The 27,337-nt window shown below is 38.1% G+C and overlaps 1 protein-coding gene across 2 annotated transcripts in view; it reads right to left on the bottom strand.

Annotated features, from left to right (window-relative positions):
* Positions 1-222: 222 nt before the first annotated feature.
* The window catches only part of plcb1 (phospholipase C beta 1), a 352,974-nt gene continuing 325,859 nt past the window's right edge, over positions 223-27,337 (bottom strand). Inside the window, exon 32 of one of the 2 annotated variants that reach the window (NM_001079464.2) lies at positions 223-1,313. In NM_001079464.2, the coding sequence (NP_001072932.2) occupies positions 1,071-1,313 (243 nt within the window). In that variant the 3' untranslated portion in view covers positions 223-1,070. The remainder of the gene's footprint in view (positions 1,314-27,337) is intronic. The other variant, XM_031901827.1, reaches the window with a different exon arrangement.

Genomic DNA, 27,337 nt, shown 5'->3' with positions numbered 1-27,337 from the left:
GGAAAAAGTCAGCGACAACCACTATGAAGAGGTTCCAAGGAGGTGGCGTTTATTTTCCGACGGAACCTAACCATATTGAAAGAATCACTTCATCATCATTTACAGTTTCCAAGAAATGAAAGATAAAATATAATACCTAAGTTCAATATTTTTGATCCTGCAAAATATATATATATATATATAATTTTCATATTTATATCTGAAGACTACTGAAACATACAGTACAACATTAATGCCACAGATATTTTGTTTCTTACAACTGTTATTGATCCTAACAAAGTGGTAGCATCTTTTGTTTTTTTTCTTTCATGCACCCCCTAAAGCCCTTTCTCTCCTTTTCCTTCTGCCTTGAAGAAATACTTACAATGCATACTCAAAGCGCATTGTGTGTGAGATATGACTCCTCCAGGTATAACCTTGATGAATATTTGCTTTAACGATGGCACTTTTTTCCCTTCTATAAATGTCCTGTGGGCACTATCCTTTAAAGAGAGATTTGCAGCAGCAATTATGTTACAGGTTTAATATCAAAATACATCTGCAAGCAGCCAGTGCTCGCAAAACGAAATGTTTAATATCTCAGTGCAAACAGAAAACAATGATGGAGCTATTTAAGTGCAGTAAGAAAACAAAGGTGTCAGCTAATATTTCGACCGCGATACAGATCCTAGTTTAGAGCTTGTTTTATTGATACGTTAATGCAACATGTGTAGGTGACCATCACGACACGGACTAATGGTCTCTCTCATCCATTCCCAGTGCTCAGGGCCCGGAGGTTACGTTTTGCTTTTGCTAAAACCAAAGAAGTGACATATAGTGTGTGTGTGAGCTGTCACCGAGACTCAGACTTATAAAACTCAATACTAAAATGGAGAGTTTGACACGGTTGTACGTATGTTATACAAAACTGCTCCAATTTGAAATACGCCCCCAGCTCTGTAAGCTTCCAGCATTACCGGCTAGCCATGGGCCGCTTACCACACTGCAGACAACAGATAACAGGCAATGTGTAAACAGCATGCCCTGACTGCACAAAATTAAAAAAAACAATGGGGAGCCATTGCTATCTGTTAGAGGGATGTGTCAAAAGCTTTATCTGGGTTTTCCGCTGCTCCTTCAGCTTCATGGGCCGGACTTCGATGGTTCCCAGAAACGGGGGATTTGCCACTATCAGGCGTTAAGATGGGAGCGGTAGAACTGTGTTCGGCATCATCGCTGAACTTCCCTTTCATGGCTTCTTGCACAAACTCCTGGATTTCCATTGGGAGTCGCTTGAATTTGTCTTGGTATTCCTGGTCAAGTTCAACCTGCAACTGGAGAGGAGAAAAGCACAAAGGACACATTTACTTATACCTTTCTAATCCATAGATATAACATAGGGGCAGATTTAGCAAAATGTGAGTTTAGAGCTTAATGCATAAATATGAATTTTTCTCAAAATGGTTTAGTAAATGGGCCCATAATGGTAAGGTGATCCAAATTACGGTAAGACCCCATATCCAAATTATTCTGAATAAAATGTGCCATACCTGTATTTTGTATTAGTATTTAAAAGATCAGATCAGCACCTTTCCTACATAAGTTCAAATATATAAGCTCTTGTAAAAAAGGGGGTATATTTTACCTTTAACGATAAATGCCTACAGCACATATATTGGAACAAGGTTTAGTCTAATAAATTGTCCATAAAAGGCAGAAAGCTAAATGTAGTAAAGCCAGCCAGCTGCTTTCCATAGACAAAACAAATATGGCTTTGTAGTGTCAGTGACAAGTTTCCCAAGCTTTCTCAGTAACACCTTATGCCGCATATCTATCTGCCTTCCTTAACTCCTGATTATCCCACCCCACAGCCAGCCCTTGGCTGAGAAAATATATCCTAAATCCCACACTAGTGCTTAAAAAGCAACAAAAATGCTACTGTTTATTCTGAAAGGAATGTGTGTAACCGACGGAAACTATGGAAAATCAGAATATTTGGAAGTTATTTAGTGCAGAGACAATTAGAATTTCTTAGAACCTATTGTATATCAATGCTGGCCAGCTATACTGACTCGCTACCCTGCCATAGATAAGGTGTATCCGACCTACCATCCCACTGCTACTACTGAGCCCTAGTACCCCTCAATACCCCAGAAATATAGGGGTCCATTCATGAAACCACACATTTTTTTGGACTATCTTTTGGCCAGGTTGGATCTGTAGAGTGGCAATGAGTCCTATGGAAGGCTTGTAAAATCATACATTGAAGGTTTCAAAGCCAGAAATGTTTTTGTGCCGTTTCGGATCTGAAACCTTCGGAATGCAACCACGATATTTTCGTACGACCGAGAAAAGAATTTTCGTGACATTTTCGAACATCAGAAATTGTTGTGGTTACTCCAAATTTTTTCCAGTCATGATTATAACCGCCCAAAAATTGTGGTTTCATGAATGGACCCCATAAACTATCTGTTAGTTAAGTATCATTCTAGGGGTATAGTTTTCCTTTAAGTTCTTCTATGTCATTATTCTGTTGAAATAGCCACTTTGTTTATAAAAGGGAAACATTCATTATGGTTTTATCTACAATTTACAATTATTAAAGCATATTATCTGATGCCCACTGTAAATAATGCCTTTTATACATACTGTATACACATCAGCTGAAGTGGAAGCCTTAGGTGCAGATGTAGCAAAATGTGAGATTAGAGCTCACCACTGAAACATTTTCTATTCATTCCTATTGGATTTTTAGAAACATATTTATTAATGGGTGAAAGTTAGAGTTAACCATTTAATGAATGCACTTTTAAACATCCCATAGGAATGAATAGAAAGTGGGAGAGTTTTTCTGTGATAAACGCTAATCTCACATTTTGATAAATCTGCTCATTAAGGGCTGCGCGACAAATCTCCACAAAATGCCATCCCTACCGGCTACAATGTAAATCACCGGTGGGATTGCATACACGGCTATTTGCCGAAATCGCCAAAGTTGCCTTGAGAGGAAACTTCAGTGATTTTGGTGCCGAGTATGCCATCCCACCGGTGATTTACATTCTAATTTCGGGGAGATTTGTTGCATGGCCTCAGTGCCCAACCATCTGTTTCAGATCCCTACAATGTTCAAACATTAACATTTCTCATTTTTTATTTTTAAAAATTGGAATAAATTAATTTTCACAAATGTCTGACATTTACTAAAAAGTCTTAACTAAAAAAGTCCTTGTGGGCAACAGTTGCAGAAAAGTTGCGAAACTCCGACTTTTTCAAGTTGTCTCACCGAAACCTCTACTTTATCGAATTGTTGAAAAAAAAAACAGCAACAATTGTTGTCAGATTCAGATTTTTTGTTGTTTTGACGCACAGTAAATCTCAAAAAAGCAATTTTTGATGGCCCCCATAATCTTAAAGGCCAGTTATCACAAGGGTTACAAGACTTCTGTGGGTTGAACAAACACAATACAGATAATGCAATGGATGGGAAACCCAAAAGGGAGCATTCACAATGCCCCACACAGTGTGCAAAGTACAAAAAAGGCTGGAATTGGGCCACTGAGTGGGCAAAAGTCTCCTTGTCCTGGTAACTGCATTCCCCAAGTGTGTAGTTTTTATTTCATCAATAAATTTGGCCACTATACATCATATTTATAGGGTTATGTAATAAAAGGCACTAAATTTGCCTAGAATTAGTAAACAATAGTAACCAATCAGCAGGTAGAATTTACCTGTTTGAAAACAAACGTGGTATTGGTTGCTAAAGGTTTCTGCTCCTGAGCAAACTAAATTTGGGATGGGAAACATTTATCCCATATATATATATAACTATACATATATAAAACGAAATGTACTAAGTTTGCTCAGGAGCAGTAACTCATAGCAATCAATAGCTGTTTGCTTTTAAACAGGTGAACAGTAAATGCTCTCTGCTGATCGGTTGCCATGGGTGCCATTTATTGCATAACCCCATTAGTGTTTTTAAAAACTGTACTTGAAAAACACTATCCCCCATATGTAATAAAATACACTAAGGGGCTCATTTACTAACCACTGATTTTTTATTTTTAATCTTGATTTAGACTCGATAACATCTGAATCAAGTTTAGTAATTCATGTAATTAGTGTATCAAAATACCTTGTACAGGTATTGTATCCCTTTTCCAGAAACCCGTTATGCAGAAAGTTCTGAATTATGGACTCCATAGACTCCATTATAAGTAAATAATTCTAATTTTTAAAAATGATTTCCTCTTTCTCTGTAATAATAAAACAGTGCCTTGTATTTGATCCCAACTAAGATATAATTACCCCTTATTGGGGGCAGAACAGCCCTATTGGGTTTATTTAATGATTAAATGATTCCCTTTTCTCTGTAATAATAAAACAGTACCTGTACTTGATCCCAACTAAGATATAATTACCCCTTATTGGGGGCAGAACAGCCCTATTGGGTTTATTTAATGATTAAATGATTCCCTTTTCTCTGTAATAATAAAACAGTACCTGTACTTGATCCCAACTAAGATATAATTACCCCTTATTGGGGCAGAACAGCCCTATTGGGTTTATTTAATGGTTAAATGATTCCCTTTTCTCTGTAATAATAAAACAGTACCTGTACTTGATCCCAACTAAGATATAATTACCCCTTATTGGGGGCAGAACAGCCCTATTGGGTTTATTTAATGGTTAAATGATTCCCTTTTCTCTGTAATAATAAAACAGTACCTGTACTTGATCCCAACTAAGATATAATTACCCCTTATTAGGGCAGAACAGCCCTATTGGGTTTATTTAATGGTTAAATGATTCCCTTTTCTCTGTAATAATAAAACAGTACCTGTACTTGATCCCAACTAAGATATAATTACCCCTTATTGGGGGCAGAACAGCCCTATTGGGTTTATTTAATGGTTAAATGATTCCCTTTTCTCTGTAATAATAAAACAGTACCTGTACTTGATCCCAACTAAGATATAATTACCCCTTATTAGGGCAGAACAGCCCTTTTGGGTTTATTTAATGGTTAAATGATTCCCTTTTCTCTGTAATAATAAAACAGTACCTGTACTTGATCCCAACTAAGATATAATTACCCCTTATTGGGGGCAGAACAGCCCTATTGGGTTTATTTAATGGTTAAATGATTCCCTTTTCCCCGTAATAATAAAACAGTACCTGTACTTGATCCCAACTAAGATATACTTACCCCTTATTGGGGCAGAACAGCCCTATTGGGTTTATTTAATGGTTAAATGATTCCCTTTTCTCTGTAATAATAAAACAGTACCTGTACTTGATCCCAACTAAGATATAATTAATCCTTATTGGAGGCGCAACAAGCCTATTGGGTTTATTAATTATTTCAATGATTTTTAGCAGATTTAAATTGTGGAGATCCAAATTATGCAAAGATCCCTTATCCAGAAAACCCCAGCTCCCGAGCATTCTGGATAACAGGTCCCATACCTGTACCTTACTAGTCACTCAAACTTAACTGACAGCACTGCATATGATAATATACAGTAATTATGTTCAATGTAACTCACATTTTTATTTACTTTCCCCCTGTTAGTCTTGCTAATACTCTAATGCCCTGGCTGATGGAAGCTCCGTTCTGTTCCCAACTATTTCATTGTTTCTGAGAATAACCTCATTACTACTGATACTCATAGAACAGCGATACACAACTAAAACATTGCAACCCTGAAACTGTCATGAAGTTGTTTCGCTTAAATATAAAGATTATTTGCAGGACACTGTACATTGTGAAACAACAACACAAATCTGTTGTCTCCTTTCTAAAGAGCGCTGCTGCCCAAGGCGCTGAGCTGCATGTGATGCGTGAGAGTTAATAAGAGTTCAAGTGAATAGAGAAAGTAGAAATACTGGCCTCTGTGTTTGAGCTAAAATGACAGACAGAGCCAATGATTGAACTAACATTTAACTCAGGATCTGTTCCGTGACGGCAAGCAAGAAGGATTTATGAACAATAAGAGAGAAAATCTACCAGAGCTTATCTAAACAAAAAGTGGAAAACAGGATTTTATTCCAGATGCTCCTTTCTTAATAGCAAAGAACCCCACCAAGACCTTGCTGCATTCTCCTTCTCCTTCTGCATAAAGAAAGGATGTCTCTATAACCAATAATGCCTATTTGTCGTGTTTGCTGCTTTCTGTATCAAATAAAGTTCTGTGATTCAAAGCTTAGCAAAAACAATATGGCATCTGTGCCGATTCTATTGGGTTAACTTGGGATGTACAATATGCCGCTTTATTTGCTTTACTCTGTCATTGTGGGTCCTTAAGGGCCAAAGTGGCACTTTCTTATATAATAGTATGGGATCCATTATCCGGAAATTCATTATGTAGAAAGCTCTGAATTGCAAAATGGCTATCTCCCATTGAATCCATTTTAATCAAATAATTTTTTTTAAAAATATATCATTTTCTCTTTAATAATAAAACAATACCTTGTACTTAATCCCTGCTAAAATATAATTAATCCTTATTGGGGGCAAAACCATTCTATTGGGTTAATTTGAATTTGAATTGATTTTTTATTAGACATAACGTATGGAGGTTTGATTTATGGAAAAACCCCTCTCCGGAAAACCCCAGGTCCTGATCATTCTGGATAATAGGTCCCATACCTGCACTTCTTTAAAAAAAAAAAAAATTGGCAAGGTATGAATGAACTTCTACATGGGACATAACTGTCAAAAGCAGATCATAACATTCTACCCCTCCAAAAAATAAATAAATAAATGCAAATAAATAATCTCCTACTGTTTATTTGCATTGGAGCAAACCACAAGCTTACTATTGTCCATAGACAGTTGCAACAACAGACCCCTTGTTGTCATAAATAACTGCAGTTAAATGGATTTGTCCTAAATGTTGCCCTTTCTGGCACATACTTCATGAGAGTATCTGAGGCCCCCGAAAGCAAAAAGCTCTTACATAAGTGCAGAAAGTCTGCCCATACTGTCGCACATTTTGGACAAGCAGAACCAGTGTTAGGGTATACCAAATGCCTATGTTAGGGAGACAGGTAGCTTCTATGTATAATTTTAAGTATCATTTCTGACTGCTGTCAAGACAGTCACTCTATGCTGCTTTGTTTTCAAGATATTTGGTATACTGGAGATAGGGAACTTATTCTGCCATAGTGACGGACCCATGGAGATAAACAAGTGATCATCTATTTTCTGTAGAATTGTGTAGGCTCCTGTTATGGGCTGAGAAATAGCATTTTTACCCAGTCCAGATCCATAAGGGTGCACCCCACTGTAGACACACAACTTTAGGCCTGGTACTAGGGAAAACTACTATGTAAAAATAGGGATGCACTGAACCCACTTTTTTGGGTTCGGCCGAACCCCCAAACCCACCCTGATGGATTCTGCCGAATCCCGAACTGAATCTGAATTGGCATATGCTAATTAGGATCGGAAGGGGTTAAACATAAATTTTCCCTCAATTTATCACAATGGTCGCTGCAGGGATATCAACCATCATTCATATGCACACACAAGCAGCACTCTGCCTGTCCTATGCTGCCTGTGTGTGCCATACTCTGCCTGCCCTGTGCTGTCTGTGTGTGCCATACGCTCCCTGCCCTATGCTGCCTGTGTGTGCCATACCCTCCCTGCCCTATGCTGCCTGTGTGTGCCATACCCTCCCTACCCTATGCTGCCTATGTGCCATACTTTGCCTACCCTATGCTGCCTATACACAGGCCAGGCAGTACATACAATGTCTGAGGTGTGAAGAGGTGAATAATGTGGGTGATTATAGCCTGAGCCTGAGGTGGGAACACTGCAGGGGGTGACCAAAGCAGAGATTAAAAGATGTGAACAGTACAGGGGATTACATATTTAAACAATACAGGGGGATTACAGCCTGAATCTGAGGTATAAACCATGCAGGGGGCCAGTTTATCTCAGTACTGATACAATTTAAAGCTTACACAAAGTTAAGCCATCAAAGCAGCCAGACAGGTGGGGGGCCACACAGAGGGGGGTTGAGGGCCGCATGCGGCCCGCGGGCCGCCAGTTGGTCAGCACTGTTTTAGAGCATGATTTACCTTCATAGTCAGTTTGAGAATGCCCTGAAGTGCCAAATATCCAGTGTATACAGCTCATTGCAAAAAAACTATATCAGAGTAATGCCAGCTCATATATATATATATATAATCAGAATATATACAATGTTAGGCTATCATCAAATCATTTATCACAAGTAAATTAGGTATTTACCAAAGAGTCATCGCTTGTTAGGAAGTCCAATCAGCAAACAGGATTCTCTTGTAGCGACAGAGAGCGAGAGAGAGAAACACAAAGATTAAAACACAATTAAGGCTTTTTGAATTCTATATACTAGAAAAGGCATTAAATATACATAGTTTGTTTGGTCCTGTTTTAGATATAGGATCTGTTATCTGGAAACCCATTATCCAGAAAGTTCTGAAATTCCCTGTAATAATAAAACAGTACTTTTTACTTGATCCCAACTAAGATATAATTAGTTCTTATTGGAGGCAAAACAATCTTATTGAGTTTATTTAATTAACTAAAACTCTATAATTTCTCATTTTTTTAAATGATCAAACTCGACTAAACTTATATCCTTGAATCTAAACATAGATTAGATTTAAAACAAGGTCATTCAGAAAGGACCCTGCTGTTCATGTCAAATACAGGTATTGGATCCCTTATCTGGAAACCTGAAAGCTCCAAATCCCAGGAAGACCATCTCCAATACAAAATTACACAAGAAAGCACAAAACAAGGAACCCTTCCCCATATTTCTACAAACTTCAGTGTATTCCCAAGATTAAGGAATATGTTTGCAGAAAAATCATGGATTTCATGCATCATTAGATGTAAAATGCTTTTTCACTCCTCTTTCATCAGTTCTTGAAACACACATGGAGATATAACGAATCTTAGCCCTAATGAGTCATTTATCTTCCTAATGACAGTAGTGTTATCTAAAAAAGCAGTTTTTTTCCTCATTATATTAGGCGAAAATGTAATCTAATAGAGACGTATCCACTATAGACATATGATCCACAAGACCTGCTGCAAGAACAGCAAAATAAAGAGAATATTTTTCTTTGATTTTCTGATGTGCTAAATATTTTTCACATGCTCTGCAACACTGTCATCTCCTAATGGTGCTACATGAGAGGAAACAAGAAGGTCCTGGACCTCACATTGCTAATGCCTTCCCCGTGTTGCCAGTATAATCATCATGCAGGAGCACAGAGACTCATGGGAATGAGCACTAAAACTGGCACTTTTCACTTATTCATCTGGAAGCCCAGGCTGAAAGTCAATTAGGATTAGATTTGGGGTAAAAACGTATCTGCTGCCCAACTTTCCTTGGAGCTATGGCTGAATGACTGACACACCATTGGTCCCTATGTCTGTAACTCTAAAATAAATAAATAAAGTAAGGGGGCTTTGACCAGAGGTTGGACCTCCAGTAGAGGCTTCAGCTGAAAATGTCCAAGAAGCATTGAATTAAGGCTGTCAGTGGTGTGCAACCTATTCATGTATATACAGGGTTGGACTGGGGGGTGCAGGGCCCACCGGGGCTGCCACCCCTGGGGCCCTGCACCCCCAAGGTGCCACCACTGGCCATGTCACCCGCACCCCCCGCCCGATGTCCCCCCCCTGAGCGTGTGTAACTGAAATGCATTAGGGTCGGGTCTGGGCCGCCGGGGCCAACCGGGTTTTTTCCCGGTGCCCTGACAGCCCAGTCTGACCCTGTGTATATAGTGCCCTATTTACAATATAAGTTCTACATGCTACTCAAGACATGGGTCCACCTTTTTCTCAGTAATTTAAAACATTTGTTGTTGGCACTCTACAGCAGCCTAGGACTGCAAGGGGCAGTACTATGAGTCCCAAAAATATTTGGCACCAGGAATAGCTAAAGAACAGATTGAAATGCTAAGCAGGGCCATTTTCTTCCTTTTTCCTGAGTCCTCCAAAAACAGAAATCCAAAACCTTTATTTTTTATTAAGGGCGATGCCATATTATACAACAAGCATAATCAGATTTAACTGCAAAACTGTCTCCCAATAATAACAACAAACTGTATATTGAAAAGATGTTTATGAAGTGTGTGCTTAAATATTGCAAGACTGAAACAAATGAAAGTCATTTAACGATGATTCCAAGGGCAATAGATCATGAACTCATTTGCTGTCTGAGTCTAAGTGGCTCCACATTAGCAATACTTTAAAGGGTAAATAAAAAAAGCCTGAATAGGAAGCATTCAGGGGACCTGTGTGGCTCCACATTGTCTCTGTATTTGTAATTAAAGATGTCTTGCTGTACAGTCATTACTATAATTATAAGTAAGAAAACATTGATGCTTATTGGTGATAATGCATCCGTTTAAAGATAATGGAATGTTAATTAATCCACCAATAGTGCATCTCTAATGAGCACAGCAACATACATCTCAGCTGCAAAATACCGCTATTTCTAGAAGATCATCCCATTCATTATAACATTCTGGTTTTTGTCTAACATTCTTGATTTGATTTATTGAATTCTGACTTTTTTTCATTTCAGGTCACTTGTATCAATGTAGGTTATACATACTTAAATACGAGTCATAGGGGTGATTATTTGCTATGGATACGACAAACTGACATTTTTATTACTCTGTATAACAATGTTACTGGTATAAACACTAGTGATGAGAAAATCTGTCCTGTTTTGCTCTGGGGTAAAATTTGCGAAACGACAAGAAAATTCAGGGAATGGCGAAAAATTCGTGAAACGCGTCTTTTTTTGTTGCCTGCGTCTTTTTTTGACACGACTGCACCTATCTTAATGTGACTTAATGAGGCGAAATGCGGAAATTCGTTGCATATCCATGCCTGGCGAAAAAATTCGCTCATCACTAATAAACACGCTTTACGTAAATAGAATTTTGCTTCTTTAATAAAGAATTCAATTATTTTTGGTTTTGGTGTAGATGTATCTCCAAAGAGCTATATAAAACAGCCTCCTCCTCATTTATTTATATAGCATCACTAAGTTACCAGGGCCAGTTTGAAGGTATATACGGGAGGCCCCCCAGGTTAATAGGGCCACCTTGCCTCAAGAACATAGATTATAGTTGAAAGAACACATTATAGTGTACAACATTTGGAAGCTATTTCATTTTATACTCTACGTTGGGCTTGCCCAGCTGTTGTTGAATTGCAGTTATAGTTTAAGAGCAGCTGCTTTGCAGGATTTGCAGGATTCCTAACTCCCTGCCTGTCACATGTGGCAGTGTCTGTAATCATTTCTCACTTTGTCGCCCCCACATTTCATTTTCTAGATTTAAAAACCAATCCTGAATATCTGCCGGGACCTTCGCTGACTTTCTTTATGCCGATAGGGTAAGCATAAAGGCAAGTGAATTAGTTTCAGCCACCGGAGCATGTGTCCAATGGACAACTTTCCAGAGTATATCTCCGTTAATCGGATGTTAACTCATATCACCAGATGGACTTGGATAAAGCACTCTCAGTCCATACAATATGTGACCTACTTAAAAGCCTAGCAATCTGTTGCCTGGTATAAAGTAAAGGCTTTGGTGAAAGTATGTGATTTTCAATCCCACTTTACTAACCTGATTTGCAGCCAAAGGCTTTTTTTTACATATAGAAAGGGCAAATCATTCAAGGGACACAAATGTCACTGATTTCTTTAGTTATTCATTTATTATTGATTTTTTTTTTTCATTTATGTTAAGTTGTTACAATTTGTAACATCAGTGTTTTAGTCCCTCCTCCCCTGCCAGGATTTCAAATGATGCAGAAAGAGAAGAACTGCTTTGCAGCTTGATTTCAGCATATAAAAATGGGATTTATTCATACCTTTTTGAAGGAACTAGTGATAGGTATATTAGGGGTTTCTGTGCTGTGTGGGGCTCTTTAACACATTTTATCTCAAAAGCCAGAGCTCCCCTTTAAATATGAATTTTTATTAGTAGCTTTTAAATTCTGCCACAAGGTGTAGAACATATATATAACAAAAAGGAAGTGCCTCAAAAGTCCTTAAATCCTTGGGCTTTGGAAATGACCTACTGTAGGGGGTTGCCTACTTTGCCGCCTTCTGGCTCTGCCTGGGAGAGAGGGAGATAATGTTACTTGTCCAAGGAGCTGACATTGTTGTAACATAACAAGTCCCTCTAGAAAATAATGAATAGCCTTTTGTGGCCTATGGCTATCTGCATTAGTGATTTACAGTATCATAAAACCTGACTAGACTACAGCTCCTTGACTAGGAGGGGAAGATAATAAGATGGATAGAACTAATTAAGCTTTGCCATTCAAGCAGAACATGTAACTTTACAATACTCTACTAAATAATATTTCCAGGCATAGATTGAAATCATTTTTCAATGATGAAAACAAATTAAAAATAAGAGAGGGACTGGGGGGGGAGTACTTCAACTAATCAGTTATCGGTATTGGAAATACAGGTATGGGACTTGTTACCCAGAATGCCTGGGACCTGGGGTTTTGGGATAAGGGGTAATTTGGGCCTCCATACCTTAAGTTTACTAAAAAATGATTTAAACAGTAATTAACCCCAATAGGATTGTTTTAGCTCCAATAAGGATTAATTATATCTTAGTTGGGATCAAGTACAGGTACTGTTTTATTATTACAGAGAAAAGGGAATCATTTAACCATTAAATAAACCCAATAGGGCTGTTCTGCCCCCAATAAGGGGTAATTATATCTTAGTTGGGATCAAGTACAGGTACTGTTTTATTATTACAGAGAAAAAGGAAATCATTTAACCATTAAATAAACCCAATAGGGCTGTTCTGCCCCCAATAAGGGGTAATTATATCTTAGTTGGGATCAAGTACAGGTACTGTTTTATTATTACAGAGAAAAGGGAATCATTTAACCATTAAATAAACCCAATAGGGCTGTTCTGCCCCCAATAAGGGGTTATTATATCTTAGTTGGGATCAAGTACAGGTACTGTTTTATTATTACAGAGAAAAGGGAATCATTTAACCATTAAATAAACCCAATAGGGCTGTTCTGCCCCCAATAAGGGGTAATTATATCTTAGTTGGGATCAAGTACAGGTACTGTTTTATTATTACAGAGAAAAAAGAAATACTTTTTAAAAATGTGAATTATTTTATTAAACTGGGGTCTATAGGGATGGGCTTTCTGTAATTCTGAACTTTCTGGATAACGGGTTTCTGGGTTATAGATCCCATACCTGTACATGTTGTACGTGGGCATTGTGTATAGCATTTTTATAACTATGAATACGTATTTATTGCCCAGAGCTGTACAATAGATGGGTGCACACATAAAACACGCATATTAAATATAAATATTGACTGATAGAGATAGCCCTGTTCAATGGAGCTTACAATAAAAGTTACTGTTTACTGTAAACCCCTCCCCCCTCCACTCTTGTGGTTCAAAGGTTAATAGTAAGGCTGCAGCATCTCTTATCTCTTTAATCAATTAGGATTCCTTTTCTTTCCCAAACCCACTTGGCCACCTCCCTCAGGAATTTATTCTGGCTGTTGGCTATGGAGCATGCTCAGTTCTTCGCAGCTAGATTACTAAACACACAATTCATTCTAGCAGCCAATGAACAGATGGCACTGCTGGTTTCCATAGGAACTCTACCTGTTTGGTCCTATCTTTCTCTCCTAACCTCCCCTCCTGAGCTCAACTAAACCATTACAGTGCTCAATCCAATCAGAACTTTTTAGTAAGTAATCAGAAAGTTTTGCCTGTGTAAACCTGCATTTATTGTCAGTTATATTCAATACAAACAAAGCCATTTGGGCAGGAGAGATGTGTCTAACTTATTATTAGGAAAATGTAGGCTTTACATATTCTTTAAACCACAACTGAATATTTATGATTTGTGGCAAAATCTGGCACTGCAAAGGAACAGAGGGCTGAATTGAGAGGAGTATGTTAATACTATATACTGTTTGATTCGTTAGACATAGCAGAAATTATAGTTCAGGCCAAATGAGTTAATGAGGTCACCCAGTAACAGTGGATAGATAGAGAATAATTGAGGTCACGAAACAGAACCACGTGGTAAACCAACTGGGAAGTCTACATGCCCATGCAGGGCTGTCTTTAATTGTATTGTTTGTCTTTGCTTCGCCAGTTATTGTTCAATCACTGCGGCTACAGCATTCCCATTAGATTTTTGGCAGTCGGTGGGTTGTGGGTGTTTGATAGCAAGCCCAAGGGTTGAGAAACGATGATTAAAAAAGTGTTACTGACGCCATTTTGCCCTATTAAACCTCCTATTCCCACCCATTCTGTCTCTACGTTTCCGTGCTTGCTTCTTTATTGGACTTTTCTCCAAGGCAGAGATTTTGTTAATTAACCCAATTCCCAAAACATAGAAAGAAGAGTTCCGTAAATATATGTTCTTTTAGAATAAAAAAAGCAGCTGCTATTTGCAAGGCATCTTATTAAATGAGTTTTTGTGTCAGAATAATATGTTTAATACCGAGTAAGCAGATAATGCACAATTGCAAAGAAGAATCAATCTTTATGCCAATTTACTCAGGGTGTTATTTTAAATAGGTTTTTTTAAGAAAAAGGGAAAACATATATAATATTTGGCAGCCAAAGGCTCATACAAAAATACCCGCAGTACAGAATCAAATGCATATATTTATTTTGCACAGCTGAGCACATTTTTAAATGAACTGAGAGCTCGAAAAAGTAGGTCACTGAGATCTTTCGTATCCCACTTTTCATAAAGAGGATATAGTTCTATATAAACCATTGGGCATTGCCGAGTTGAACTGATTAGGACATTCCTTTACAAAATATGTTTTCAGCTTAGCCACTGGCAGAAAAAAAAATACAATGATGTTTTTAAAATTCTAAATCTCTGTTCCCAGATCTACATATGGAGAAAACAATTTCAGCCATAAATCAACTTAGAAACCCAAAGTTAATAATTTCCCCTAAAATCTTTTTCTTGTATGCATGTGCTTAAGATGGCTTTTTTTCTAGAATAACAATAACCACTTAAAGGAGGAGCAAGTCAAAATGTAAAAAGCATACTGCCCAATAGTCCTCCTATTGTTTAGTAAAAACGCCACACTTTTGGCTCACCTAATCAAATATTTACTCAGTCACACTTACTTCACATTTTCTAGAACAGGCAGCCATCTCTAAAAAGGTATTCTCCCTTCCTTTCCCTCCTTGCTTCATACTGCACATGTGTTTCATTCCCTCCCCCCCTCCCCTCTGCCAGATCCGCTTCTGATTGGCTGGTGGGCATGTGTAGCTCAGAACAGGAGACAGGATCAAGTTACACACATGCTCAGAGAATAGGAAGGCTGCCGCTGGCACCTACAGGAAGGGGAGAGAGATTTCAGTGATGTCACTGTTGGCTTCACACTGCTGTAGGCTGCCAGCACCATATCTCAGAGAAACAAGCAGGGATCTGGGAATTTAGATATGCAGTAAGTACTTAAAAAGAATGCCTTTAGACTTACTTTTAATTTATATTAACCTTTCATTGTCCTTTAAGTCTAAATACCTTAGACTCCTGCAAAGATGCTGACAATATTGCTAATGCCTGTTTTTTGGAGGAATGTGCCAATAAGAAAGAAGCAGTATAACATATCCACACAACACGTGAACATAATCAGGGCTGGCGGGACACCAGGGAAAGAAACAGTGGGCCCTGCAAACCCAGACCCATTTCCTGCCTGAAACCCTGGGCGCTCTCCCCTGACCTTCCTTTGCCAATTGCAGATGCACGGGAGAATACAAGATATGTGTGGGGGTGGTTAAAGCTTCAGGTGGAACTCACAACTGTGGCTGGGGGCCCGGGTAGGTGTGAGGGGCCCCCAAGGTGGCAGTCCCAGATGCCCCAGTCCGACACAGTCCATAACAGTGTATCCTTTGGGTGCTCAAACATTGCAATGAGAAAAGCATGAAAGCCAAACAGGGTGAATACTTATCTGCATTTTAAAGTGTTTCTAGAAGCCCTATCTCGGGCATCATTAGGGGTAAACACTTATGTGTGGTTCTAGATAACCTTTCATTGGGATAACCAAGAAGAAAATGTTAGGCTGATGCCACACGTGGTGTTTTTACGCTGCGTATTTTCTCAGCCTAAAAACGCCGCACAAGCCACACTGCCCCTGACTATGGCGTTTATCAGCCTAGTACTGGTGACGTAGCAAATCCCGTTTCCATGGTGCTAATAGTGCGAAATAGTAAAAAACGCAGCGTATTTCTGCTAGGTCTGGCAGCTGCCTTTGTGTATACATAGGAATAGCTTGCTGTGCAAATACTGGCGTATTTCGGCAAACGCTTGAAAAATCCGCGGTAAGGCGTTTTCTAGGGTATTTACGCATTGTGTGGTTTGCTTCGAGTCTTTTTAAGTTATTTCTATGGATGATGATATAGTGCGTTTTTCAGCCGCCGAGAGAATTAGAAAATACGCAGCGTAAAAACGCCACGTGTGGCATCAGCCTTATGTAACCTTGTTATAATAAAAAGGGGTAATCACCCAATGCTAAACCATAAAGAGCCTCTTGAACCCAGATCCACTGCTGCAGAACTTATTTCATTTACTTTTTCTTAAATCCAAACAGTTCTTCCTCAGATCTGGTAAAATCCGTTATTTCTGAAAAACCTCTTTTTGTCAGAATGAGAGGAAACCATCACGGAAATATTCCTATTGGGTGATAAGTTTGTAATTGAAATACAAGCGATGGGATTTCAGTAACGTTTTATTGTTCCCATTGAGTTTCCATTCCCACATTAACAGCTATTTTGGTTTCCACAGAAACTTTTCAACGCTTTATAAATAGACCTTTTTACTTCAACACATAACAAACAGAATCTGTTTCTGGTTTGATTAGCCCTAAGTTACTGCTGAATAAAGGATCAAGGTTAGGCTTCCATGGTTTAGAATCCATTGACTCAATCACTCACCTTCTCCCTCTTAAAGGAGAAGGAAAGTCAAAATCTATTAAGCACACTATTAAATAGTACTACTATTGCTGTGTAAAAACGCTATATTCCTGGCTTGCCTAATGAAAGATTTACAGAGATACACATACTAGAACTTACATGCTTGTTTCAGTGAACGGCGCCGCCATCTTGTCTAGCATGTCTGTATGGGCTGAAAAGCACAAGCCAGCCTCCCCGCTCCTGTCACAAAGATTCTGCACCTCCCCGCTCCTGCCACAAACCCCCCCAAGCTCGACAAACACCCCCCGCTCCTGCCACAAACCCTCCGCCGCTCGCAGCACCTGCCCCCCGCTTCCCCCACCTGCATGTCACAGAGTTCGGCGACGCTGCGTCACCATGGCAACCAGACGCTCTGCTGTGTGCACATGCGCTGCCTGCATTAACAAGTCGCCAAGTCTTGAAGGAGTGATGTATTATGGGAATCTTCTCTACCCAGCTCAGCGTTTTTTTTTTCTGTTTGGCTTCTTATCTTCTGAATGGGTGAAATATGGGGAGACTTAAGGGCACTATTGAGACAACTGAAGGTATGCCTGCAGCTTGGGATTAACTCTTTATTAGCCTTTCCTTCTGCTTTAATCAATGTTTGTGTCAATGAAATAAAAAGTGCCCACTACCAAATCACAATTATTTAAAGGCACAATTTTATTTTATGAAGTTATTATACACAAGGCCAGCCTCACAGATGTTTAGTTTCCTAACAGGGCTTTTTACTGACTGATATCCATTAAAGATAATATTATTGGTTTCCTTTAGATATTATATGACTGGGTTCCATTAGAGATTTGATGATTGATCAATACAAGGGAGTAGAGATGCGGTAGACAAATTTGAATACACAGGAGAGTGATCCAGACTGCTCAGCACCTGGGGTTTTCCCGATAAGGGGTCTTTCCGATATCATTTTTTTTTTCAAAAAAGTTGCAAAGGAAAAACACAGAATTTTTGTGGCAACAATTCAAAAAAGTCGAGTTTTATGGCTTCTCTTGCAGCTTTTCCGTACAACCTTTTAAGGTAGGGCATTTGGAAAAATTAATTTAGTCGAATTTGAAAATAAAAAAAATAGAAATTAATGAGAAATGAGTAAATCTGCTCTACTAAAAAAATAATTGCAACATTAACTAAACCTAATTGCATTGTTTTGTCTCCAATAAGGATTAATTATATCTTAGTTGGGATCAAGAACAAGGTACTGTTTTATTATTAGAGAGTTTTTAGGAGATGGCTTTCCCATAATTCCAAACTTTTTGGATAATGGGTTTCCGGATAACACATCTCATACCTGTATACTGTATATTGCTCTTAGAATTAGAGGTATGATAGCTGCAATGGTGAAACCAACGAAACCAATAAGAGTGTATTTTGTTTAAAAATGTAGCACAAAGGCAAAGAGTCTAAGGTTCCTGGATTTTGCCCAAAAATGTTTATCAAAATAAGAGAATAAGGAATAAAATTTTAGTGAAGTTGTGTGTAATTTGTTGTGCTACTATTAAAGGGAAACAATAGCTGACTCCAAAGGTAAAGAGATTAATTGAACCTATATACATATACAGTATATAACACTCACATCTAGAAAAAATGAATGATGCCTGGGTGCAGAGTAAAAAAATGTTAAGATTATTCAAAGCTCAAATGAAACGCACTCACGGGTCTTAATAGAAGAAGTTCACTCTGGAATAAACACACTTTTTCTTCTATTAAAACCCGTGAGTACGGTTTCATTTGAGCTGTGAATAATCTAACATTGTTTGACTCTGCACCCAGGCATAGTAAAATTGTTTGTTGTATAGTGTTACACCCAAATGCTAGGCAGGCCTTAGGCAATTCCCAGAAGTTTGGCCCATGATAGGCATTTATGCAATGTCAATATATCAATTATAATTATTGTGGCTTTTGACACTATGGACACAGGATGGACTATACCCCACAGGGAAGGACATGTTCAATTAGGATCTTTATCATCACTCCACTTTGAAAACTAGTAGGAATGAAGTGGAGGGACTTGTAAAGGTTTACACCCACACTTGACAAAAGGCTAGGCCCGAAACCTGTAGTGTGTAGCTTCACTGCTTCAGTTACATTTGCAGTTAAAAACACTGTGGATTGTGCTGTTTTGGATCATTGTCTAATACTTCTACTGCCAGTAATTTGTGGATCTATTATAGTTCTGTGTAGTCTATTAAAGCAGACTTACAGAACAATATTCTGCTGAATAAAATGAATTAATTTATGACAATAAGCAGTGACACATTTTCCAGCAGGTTAAATGCTTGTCCTCCATTTCAGTAAAAAGTAAAAATGTGTTATCACTTCTCCTGACCAATTCATTAATTACTTGGAGCAGAATAGTTTCCTACTGACCAGTGAACTGTGACGAAACCATCAATTCTTCACTAATTTGTCCTGGATATAATAGGTATACAGTATTTCCGAAATAAATGACAATCACTTTACCCAGCAAGGAAATGGCATTAGCATTAAGCAACTTGCAAATCAGTTATTATTATAGCTTATGTATATGAAAGGGCTAATATATCGCGTGCTGCTGTACAACAAATCGAGAAGTAAATATAGTAGGGGAGACAAATGAAGAATCGTGGATAATAAAGAAATGACAGAAAGTTCTGCTTCTGAAAGCTTCCAAACTTGGGTTGGGGGCACAAAGGTTGCCTGATTGATTAGCCAGTGTCTGATTGCTAGAATGGTTAGATAGCATTAATTTGTCCTAATCAAGATCAAAGATGACAGTTAGGTGAAGGTAAAAGTTCCACCTCACTCCTTTAAGCAACTGCCTTGGGAAAGTCAATTTAGAACTGGTCAATGTTCAAAGATGAATGTGCCGAATCCTTTTATGCATTTCACCTCAGTTTGGAATTAGCCAACTCATAGGGGCAGATTTACTTATTTCTCATTTTTTTCTTTTTAAAAATTTGATTAAACTCATTTCCACAAATGTCTGACATTTACTAAAACCTCTGAACTGAAAAAGTCCAAAAAGTCATGAAACTCTGAATTTTTTTTATTTGTTGCGCAAAAAAACAGTGTAAAAAAATCTCTAAAGTTTCAGAACAAAGGAGGATCCTCCAGGAAAAGAAAGCGAAATCTGCCATTGACTTCTACATGATCTCAACAAGTTTTAGCTGGCGAATTGTTGGATTCGTATTTTTAGCTATTTTGTCGCATAGTAAATCTAAAAAAAGTTTTCTTTCTGCAACTTTTATGTTAAAAAGTCACAGTGCAGCTGATTTGTGTAGTATTGTCCAGCAAAAAGAAAACAAAGTTGATGTACCCCAGCTTCCACAGAGACCAATCTTTTGCATCAGGGGATTGTGGGTGCAACATGTTCTAAGCTCGTTCTTTTCAGACCTCTAGGTCCCTCCATTCAGAATCAACTTGAACTATGCTTTAGTTTTGTAGGGAAGTTCAACGACATAAATATAATATCAACCTATATACTGGGAAATCTATTACAGCTGTAAATGCCGAATGTAATAATTCTTTCCTCATCTGCTAAAAACAATATTTTTGAGCTATAACTGGAACACAAACAATTCTAAAAACAAAACACAAACAAAAAAAATGTTTTTTTCTGCTTTTTAAACAAGATGAAGGCAGCTGTTTCTCACAGGGTGCATTACAATGCAAGAAATTTGCCAATGACCAATGTGCAAGACATACACATTCTTTCACACTACTGACCACTTAGCGTGCAACTGTGAAACCCTGCATTCCTCTGGCACACTTCCTGTCCTCCATTACCCATCTGCCCATGCTCTTGAACAACATCTGTATTTCAGAACATTTTACTAAATATAATTTCAATGACCTATATAGAACTCTGCAGCATTGTGTCTTTATATGGTAATGGAACACCTTGGCAACTTCATATGTAACAGCAGAGAATGGTCAATTATAAGAGTATGTGTTCAGAAAAATATTATTCCAGTTGAATACAGAAACATTTATTCTCTCCTAAAGTGCACAACATACAGCATTTTAGTATGCAGAATATGTAAGGACATCTCACATAATAACTGCGACATAAAAAGAGAACCTGGCTTACAATTGCAGATAAAGGGATTTCATTCTGCCGGAACAAGGAAAAATGCACAAATATGTCTCTGATCAAGGTTCCGCAAGCACTTGGAAGCAGCTAAATCTGTTACCAAGAAAACAGATGGTAGAGGGCAGGTCTCACTGTAATATTTATATCTCTGCTAGAGCAATACATAATAGACAGTCAATTAATCATCTGGTGTTACAAACATATACAGGCATCTATCAAGCGGCTGGCAATGTGCTAGGTAGGGGGTGATGGATGGCAGGGAATTCACAGCAAGTTGGAAAGCGAAAAAATATATCCAGGAATGTTTTAAATGAAAAGGGTTCCAGATCAGAAAATAAGCATGCCCTCTGCCCCGCACAGAACATAAACCCTAGCCCAACTTCTATATTCACTAACAGTCGCTGATGGTGCTTACTTACCTAATAAGTTGGAAACGACTACAAGGCACTATACTTTAACTGTATCTATCATTATAGAGGGTTGACTTAGTCCCCAAAAGTACCTTGATGCAATCACCCTAGATATTACTTTTCCAGTTTTTTCTTGGTCTGCAATTTCCTGAAAAAATTCTAGAAGACCCCAATTCTTTGGTCTAATGCTGGGTATACATGTCCAGACTGACATGTGATTGGCTAGTGTCTGCCTGTGTGGTCAAGTCTAAATATATGGTTGGATATTGTTGGGAACTAACTGAATGGGCACTTCCATCTGATCCAGTTACTGTACTACTGTAGACTGGCCAATTTGGCTACCATTTTTTATAATTCAACTCCCAAATGATCTACCCATTAGGCTGTCAAGATGAATCCTACTTATGCTCTATCTACACCTAAAACATAATATATAAACCAATATACATAAAACATTGATCCCAGCAAAGGCAAGTATACGAATTAGTCTTTGACGACCTCAAATCCTCACTTACCTTTTTAAGAACAGAGATTTAAAAAACCCTATTCCACATAAAAAAAGAATATCTGTAACATGTAGCTAACAGGAATGTGCATTAATATGCCTGTTCCTTGATATTCAGACCACTGGCAGGCATAGTAAGAGCTAGAAGGTATCTCTGTATTCCATAAATACATCTGTAATCATTATGGCTGCCAATGTAAATATAATAACTATTCTACAAGAAACTATGGGAAACTCTTATTAAACAAACAAACAATAACAGGAATCAGTTTCGATATTTAATAAAGAGAATGTGTCTTTATATGAAGGCAACAATCAAATGCTAGCAGCTGTTAAAATGACAGATAGGGAAGGGCGGAGGATCACATGCAAAATCCATTGAATATAATGGTACATGAACTTGGGAGCTGAGTGCTGATATAACCATAAGTCAGCTAAGAGCATTGTGTTTTCTTAGAGTGACATTTCCTTTCACTGCCACTTTATCACAACATCACTTTCAATGGTGGGAAAATACATTTTACAAGAATAGTGCCACCCTTGGCAATTCCATTAGAAATCTTTTATTAAGCTCATGTAAAGCACAATAGAATACTGGCATGGAAAAATAGGTCAGGGGAATAAAGCAATCATTAAAAGAGAACTAAAAATCAACAAAAATATACTAGACCTATTGTACATTATATTTTGGGCTTCTGTACCAGCCCAAGGCAACCACAGCCCATTAGCAGGGAAGATCTGTGCCCCTAAAGATGCCCCAGTAGCCCCCCATCTTCTTTTTTGCTGATTCACTGCACATGCTCTGTGCTGCTTCAGTTACTGAGCTTAGGGACTGACTCACAATATACTGTATATACAGAATATATATGATAGAAGGCTAATTAGAAATTAATTCAGATAAGCATTACATTGCACCAATGAACCAATACATTCTGTATCAGCCTGTAGCATCAGTTCCTATGACAGATTTTACCAACATTTTCGGTTATTGCTTTAGTGTTTTTCAGCAACCCCTTGAGCTTATTTTCTTAACAGCAGCTTAGAGCCCACTGAGCATGTGCAGTGCTGCTGACACTCAAAAGATGGCCTTGCAATGGATTTCCCAATGAAAGTGAAAAATAACTTTTTCTGAATTAAAGTGAAAAATGAATTAAACTGAATTAAAGTAAAACATTTTTCTCTTAATACACAGTATTTCATAGCTAGAATGCTAGCTAGCTATAGATAGATAGATAGATAGATAGATAGATAGATAGATAGATAGATAGATAGATACATAAATAGATAGATACATATACACAAATATTTCCACTCTTTAAAATAACTTTCTCATGGTTGCTGATATTTATTACTGTGCCCCATCAACTGCCTAATGCAACCAACTGACTCATGCTCCCCAACCTACACTAACACATACATATATACAATATATACAACAACCTACTCACTTGTACTATTAAGCTACAACCAGCTGAGGCATGCTACTGTGACAGGGGTAGTTAATCTTTTAAACTAGATTATAATATGAAAAAACTGTAAGAAAAATAATGAAGATTGTTTATGTCAAAGCCTCACCCTCTATAGTTTGTTGCTTTCCCATATAAAGAATATGTGTGCAATTATATATACCTCATCATCTTTCTGTTCTTTCTATCCTCACCTTAGTATCAAGAAATAAGTATTATTTTGCTTTTTTTTGCAGAGGAAACATTTAAATTTGTTTATAAATGGTGCAATAAGGAGAATAAATTAACATTCTTCCCAATATGCAGTGAAAAGCCTTCCAAAAAGCAGAGAGTATTGACTTCATATTACCCTTGGTTTCAAAATGCGAAGTTGGACAGGCATGTATCCACATACACTTGGTCACACAGTGTGTTGTGTGTATAACTGCATACACAGGGGAATATTTCCAATCCTCATATTATGTGGGAATTTAAGTATAAGCATTGGCCCCTGTTTATACAGTGCATATGTTGCATCTCCGCCGCCCCACTAGACCACCAGGTATCGTTACAATAGTAGATTACAAGAGTACCAGGGAACCTCATGATCAAATTATAAAATAGTGCAACTTCCCTTTAAATATACTCTAAAAGGGATATCATTCTATATCATTCTACCAGGAGAAAATCAGTAAATGAGAGCAGAGCTCAAATACAAAAGTGGTTGTCATTTAATGGTATCTCTGACATCCAACGCAACTCCTCAAAAAGGCTGGTCAATATTTCTGATCTATAAAATACATTTTTGATGACCAATAAAAGAACATAATAAGCGATTGCATTGATTGCTATATTTTTTGTGATTTATCTGCAGCCCCAGTAGATCAATATGGCATGTAATTCAAGCACTGTCATCTGCAGCGTCATGGAAATAAATGGCAAAATAAAGCTGTAATTATAGGAATCTGTCTTTTAACATATTCAATTAAAGTTACCGGCCAATGTTCTTAGGTCTTGTCACAGTGAAAATAAATGTAATTGGCAGAGGTAAATTACATGTGTATTGATCATTTTTATGAGGTTAGACAGATTATGTGGAAGACCAATATGCTAAGAGGGCAATTTATGACCAGCGAAGAACAATCACCAAAACATCAACACAATGTATAGAGTAGGCGGTGATATTATGTGACTGCTGCTCTTACCTGGGTTTAAAGGTCAAGTAGTAATGAGCAAATAAGGAAGGTTATGCCACTCGTTCTTACCAAGCAATTAGTTTGCCATAGGTTTGGGTTATCTGGCTATTTATAGTGACTTTAATAAAACCTACTCACCTACAGCCCAAAAACAAGATGCCATTTAAAAAGTGACACATAAAAAGGGCACAGATATAAATGTACATAGAATAAAGGAAATTATGTGAGTGGAGGTTGGCATGTCATAGATGTGTGGGTTTTGCATTCAATTGGATAGACTGACAGATACAGAGGGATGGATACATGTATAAAGTAACAATAAGGCACTTTTAAAAGTGAGGATCTCTTAGATATGGGGGACAGAGGAGGCAAGCGGCTAAGGGGGCAGCCTCTTGTACTTGTAAATCATGCAATCAGAAATCATTATACGCACTTTCAAAAAATTTTGTGCGCAACATATCGATTGGGTCCTATGCTGAATTATGTATGTTCATACTCCCTGTGCGCTTCACTATTTGTTATGTGTGAGGCTAGCAGAATTGTCAAATGCACTTAGAGGGAACACTGGAGGCAATGGGGCTTGAGAGATGGAAAATAAGTGGGTGAAGGATAAGAAAAGGAGCAAGAAGACAGAGATGGGGAATGTAGAGGGAGGAGGTGGAGAGGGAATGGAGATGGTAGAAGGAGCTCAGGTCACTTCTTACATCTAAAGTACCGTATACATAATGACAGAAATAGGGATTTACACCCTACAGCAAATACTATTTGGCTTCTCCTTTGTGGTCCAAAGGTCAGTTTCCCTTAGTTAATTGTTGTCAAAATATACAAAAAGTATTAACTCTGATATGGCTCTAGGGCAAATAAGCATTTCACCCACATCCACTTCTCAGGGCCACCCTATGGAAGCCATAGTCACACACTCTCTGTTTTCAATACCAGGCAAGAAGACTATATTGAGGTTTTTCTTGCCTCCAGAGTTTTTCAGTTCCAGACCATTTCATCTAAGGGCTCATTTAGGAAAACCACTTATTAACCCAGCATTGTATAGTCTACATCAATTTCAACTTGATGCATACTTTGATTTCCATTTTGAGCTTTTTTAAAGGTTTTTTGTTTTTTTTAGTGAATAATTCAGGTCTGCTTACCCCCACAAGTGTCCGACCACAGAGACCTATGTAGAGGAAGAATCTTATTATTACACTCAAACATAACTCTTCTACTCTATGGGGCTGATTTACTAAGACACGAATTCGAATTGGAAAAATTCTGATTGGAAAACGAACATTTTGCGACATTTTCGTATTTTTTGCGATTTTTTCGGAAATCGTCGCGACTTTTTCGTTACCAATACGATTTTCGCGAAAAAACTCGAGTTTTTCGTAGCCATTACGATTCGCTCGTATCTTGTCGCGACTTTTTCGTATTGAGCGCTCGTAAGCAGCGGCCGAAACTTTCAGACTTAGCATGATTTTGGAAGCCTCCCATAGGACTCAATGGCACCCTGCAGCTCCAACCTGGCCCAAGAAAAGTCACCATACTGAAGCTTGAATGAATCCGAACGCTACAAAAAATCGCAACATTTTGCGCAACTTTCAGAATGGCTACGAAAAAGGCGCGACTTTTCGCGCAAGTTTTAACGCTACGAAAAAATCGCCAGATTTTGCTCAACATTCGGATGGCAACGAAAAAGTTGCGATAATTTTCCGAAAAAATCGCCAAATACCGATCATTACGAAAAAAACGCAATCGGACGCATTCGGCCGGTTCGTGAGTAAGTAAATGGGCCCCTATGAGTTGTAAGTGACAACAATAACCAGAGTAGTTAATCCAAGCCAAGCAATGCTCTGCATATTTCCTGGTATGTACACAAATAAATTCTGAGGGCTACTGCAAGTCTGAAATCTGTAATCTGTAAGATTTATTTGCCCCCTGTCAAAAGGCAGTCAGCTGCCCCCTGACCAAAACTGCAGTAAATAACTACATGTAATGCATCCACGAAAATAAATCCCATTTATAGTAATGCAGTTATTCCTTTCTGTGGAGCTGGCAGAATGACTTTGCTGTGGTTAATCCACAGTTATGCATACCGGAGAAAAAAATCACCCCATAAAGAGAGTTATGATGAATGGCTCTTAGGCAGCAGCCTTATTTAAAAATATCTACATTGCAGGCATTTCCTTACGGATAATAGAAAGGCTCCCAGGCTCGAGTGGCAAGGCAAATTCAGGAGCGGTTACAGCACAATAACACAGGAAATGTAATTTATTAGGCTCCATTTTCCATTATTTAAAATGCTACTCAATATATAATCTGTGATTTGATGATAACATGATGCAAGCCTTACACAGAAACAATCTACATCTTTTCGGCAAAGCAAATTATATGAAATTGCAAAAATCACTTTACAGTCTTGGCTCCTTCTAAACTGAAGGATATTTATTTCATACCAGAATTTCTGCTAGGGAATCTAGCTCAATGTAGGATTAGGCTTTAAAAGGAATCAGTGAAGCCAAAGAATCTTGTTTCTACTACAGATGGAAAATGATCCACATGTGAATGATTATTTACTAAATGTGTGCCAAGACATGGGAAGTCTTCTCCGTGGCCAGGTCCACGGCAATACTTGATAACAACAAAGCAAGAGTAAAAGGTATCTACCCCTCCATATCTACCCTAATGAACCAAACTCTTCTGCCTTTGGTATTCA

This window comes from Xenopus tropicalis, chromosome 5 (assembly GCF_000004195.4).
Source record: "Xenopus tropicalis strain Nigerian chromosome 5, UCB_Xtro_10.0, whole genome shotgun sequence".
NCBI classification, from domain to species: domain Eukaryota; kingdom Metazoa; phylum Chordata; class Amphibia; order Anura; family Pipidae; genus Xenopus; species Xenopus tropicalis.
The sequence above is the reverse complement of the archived record's forward strand: the minus strand, read 5'-3'. Positions and strand labels throughout refer to the sequence as shown.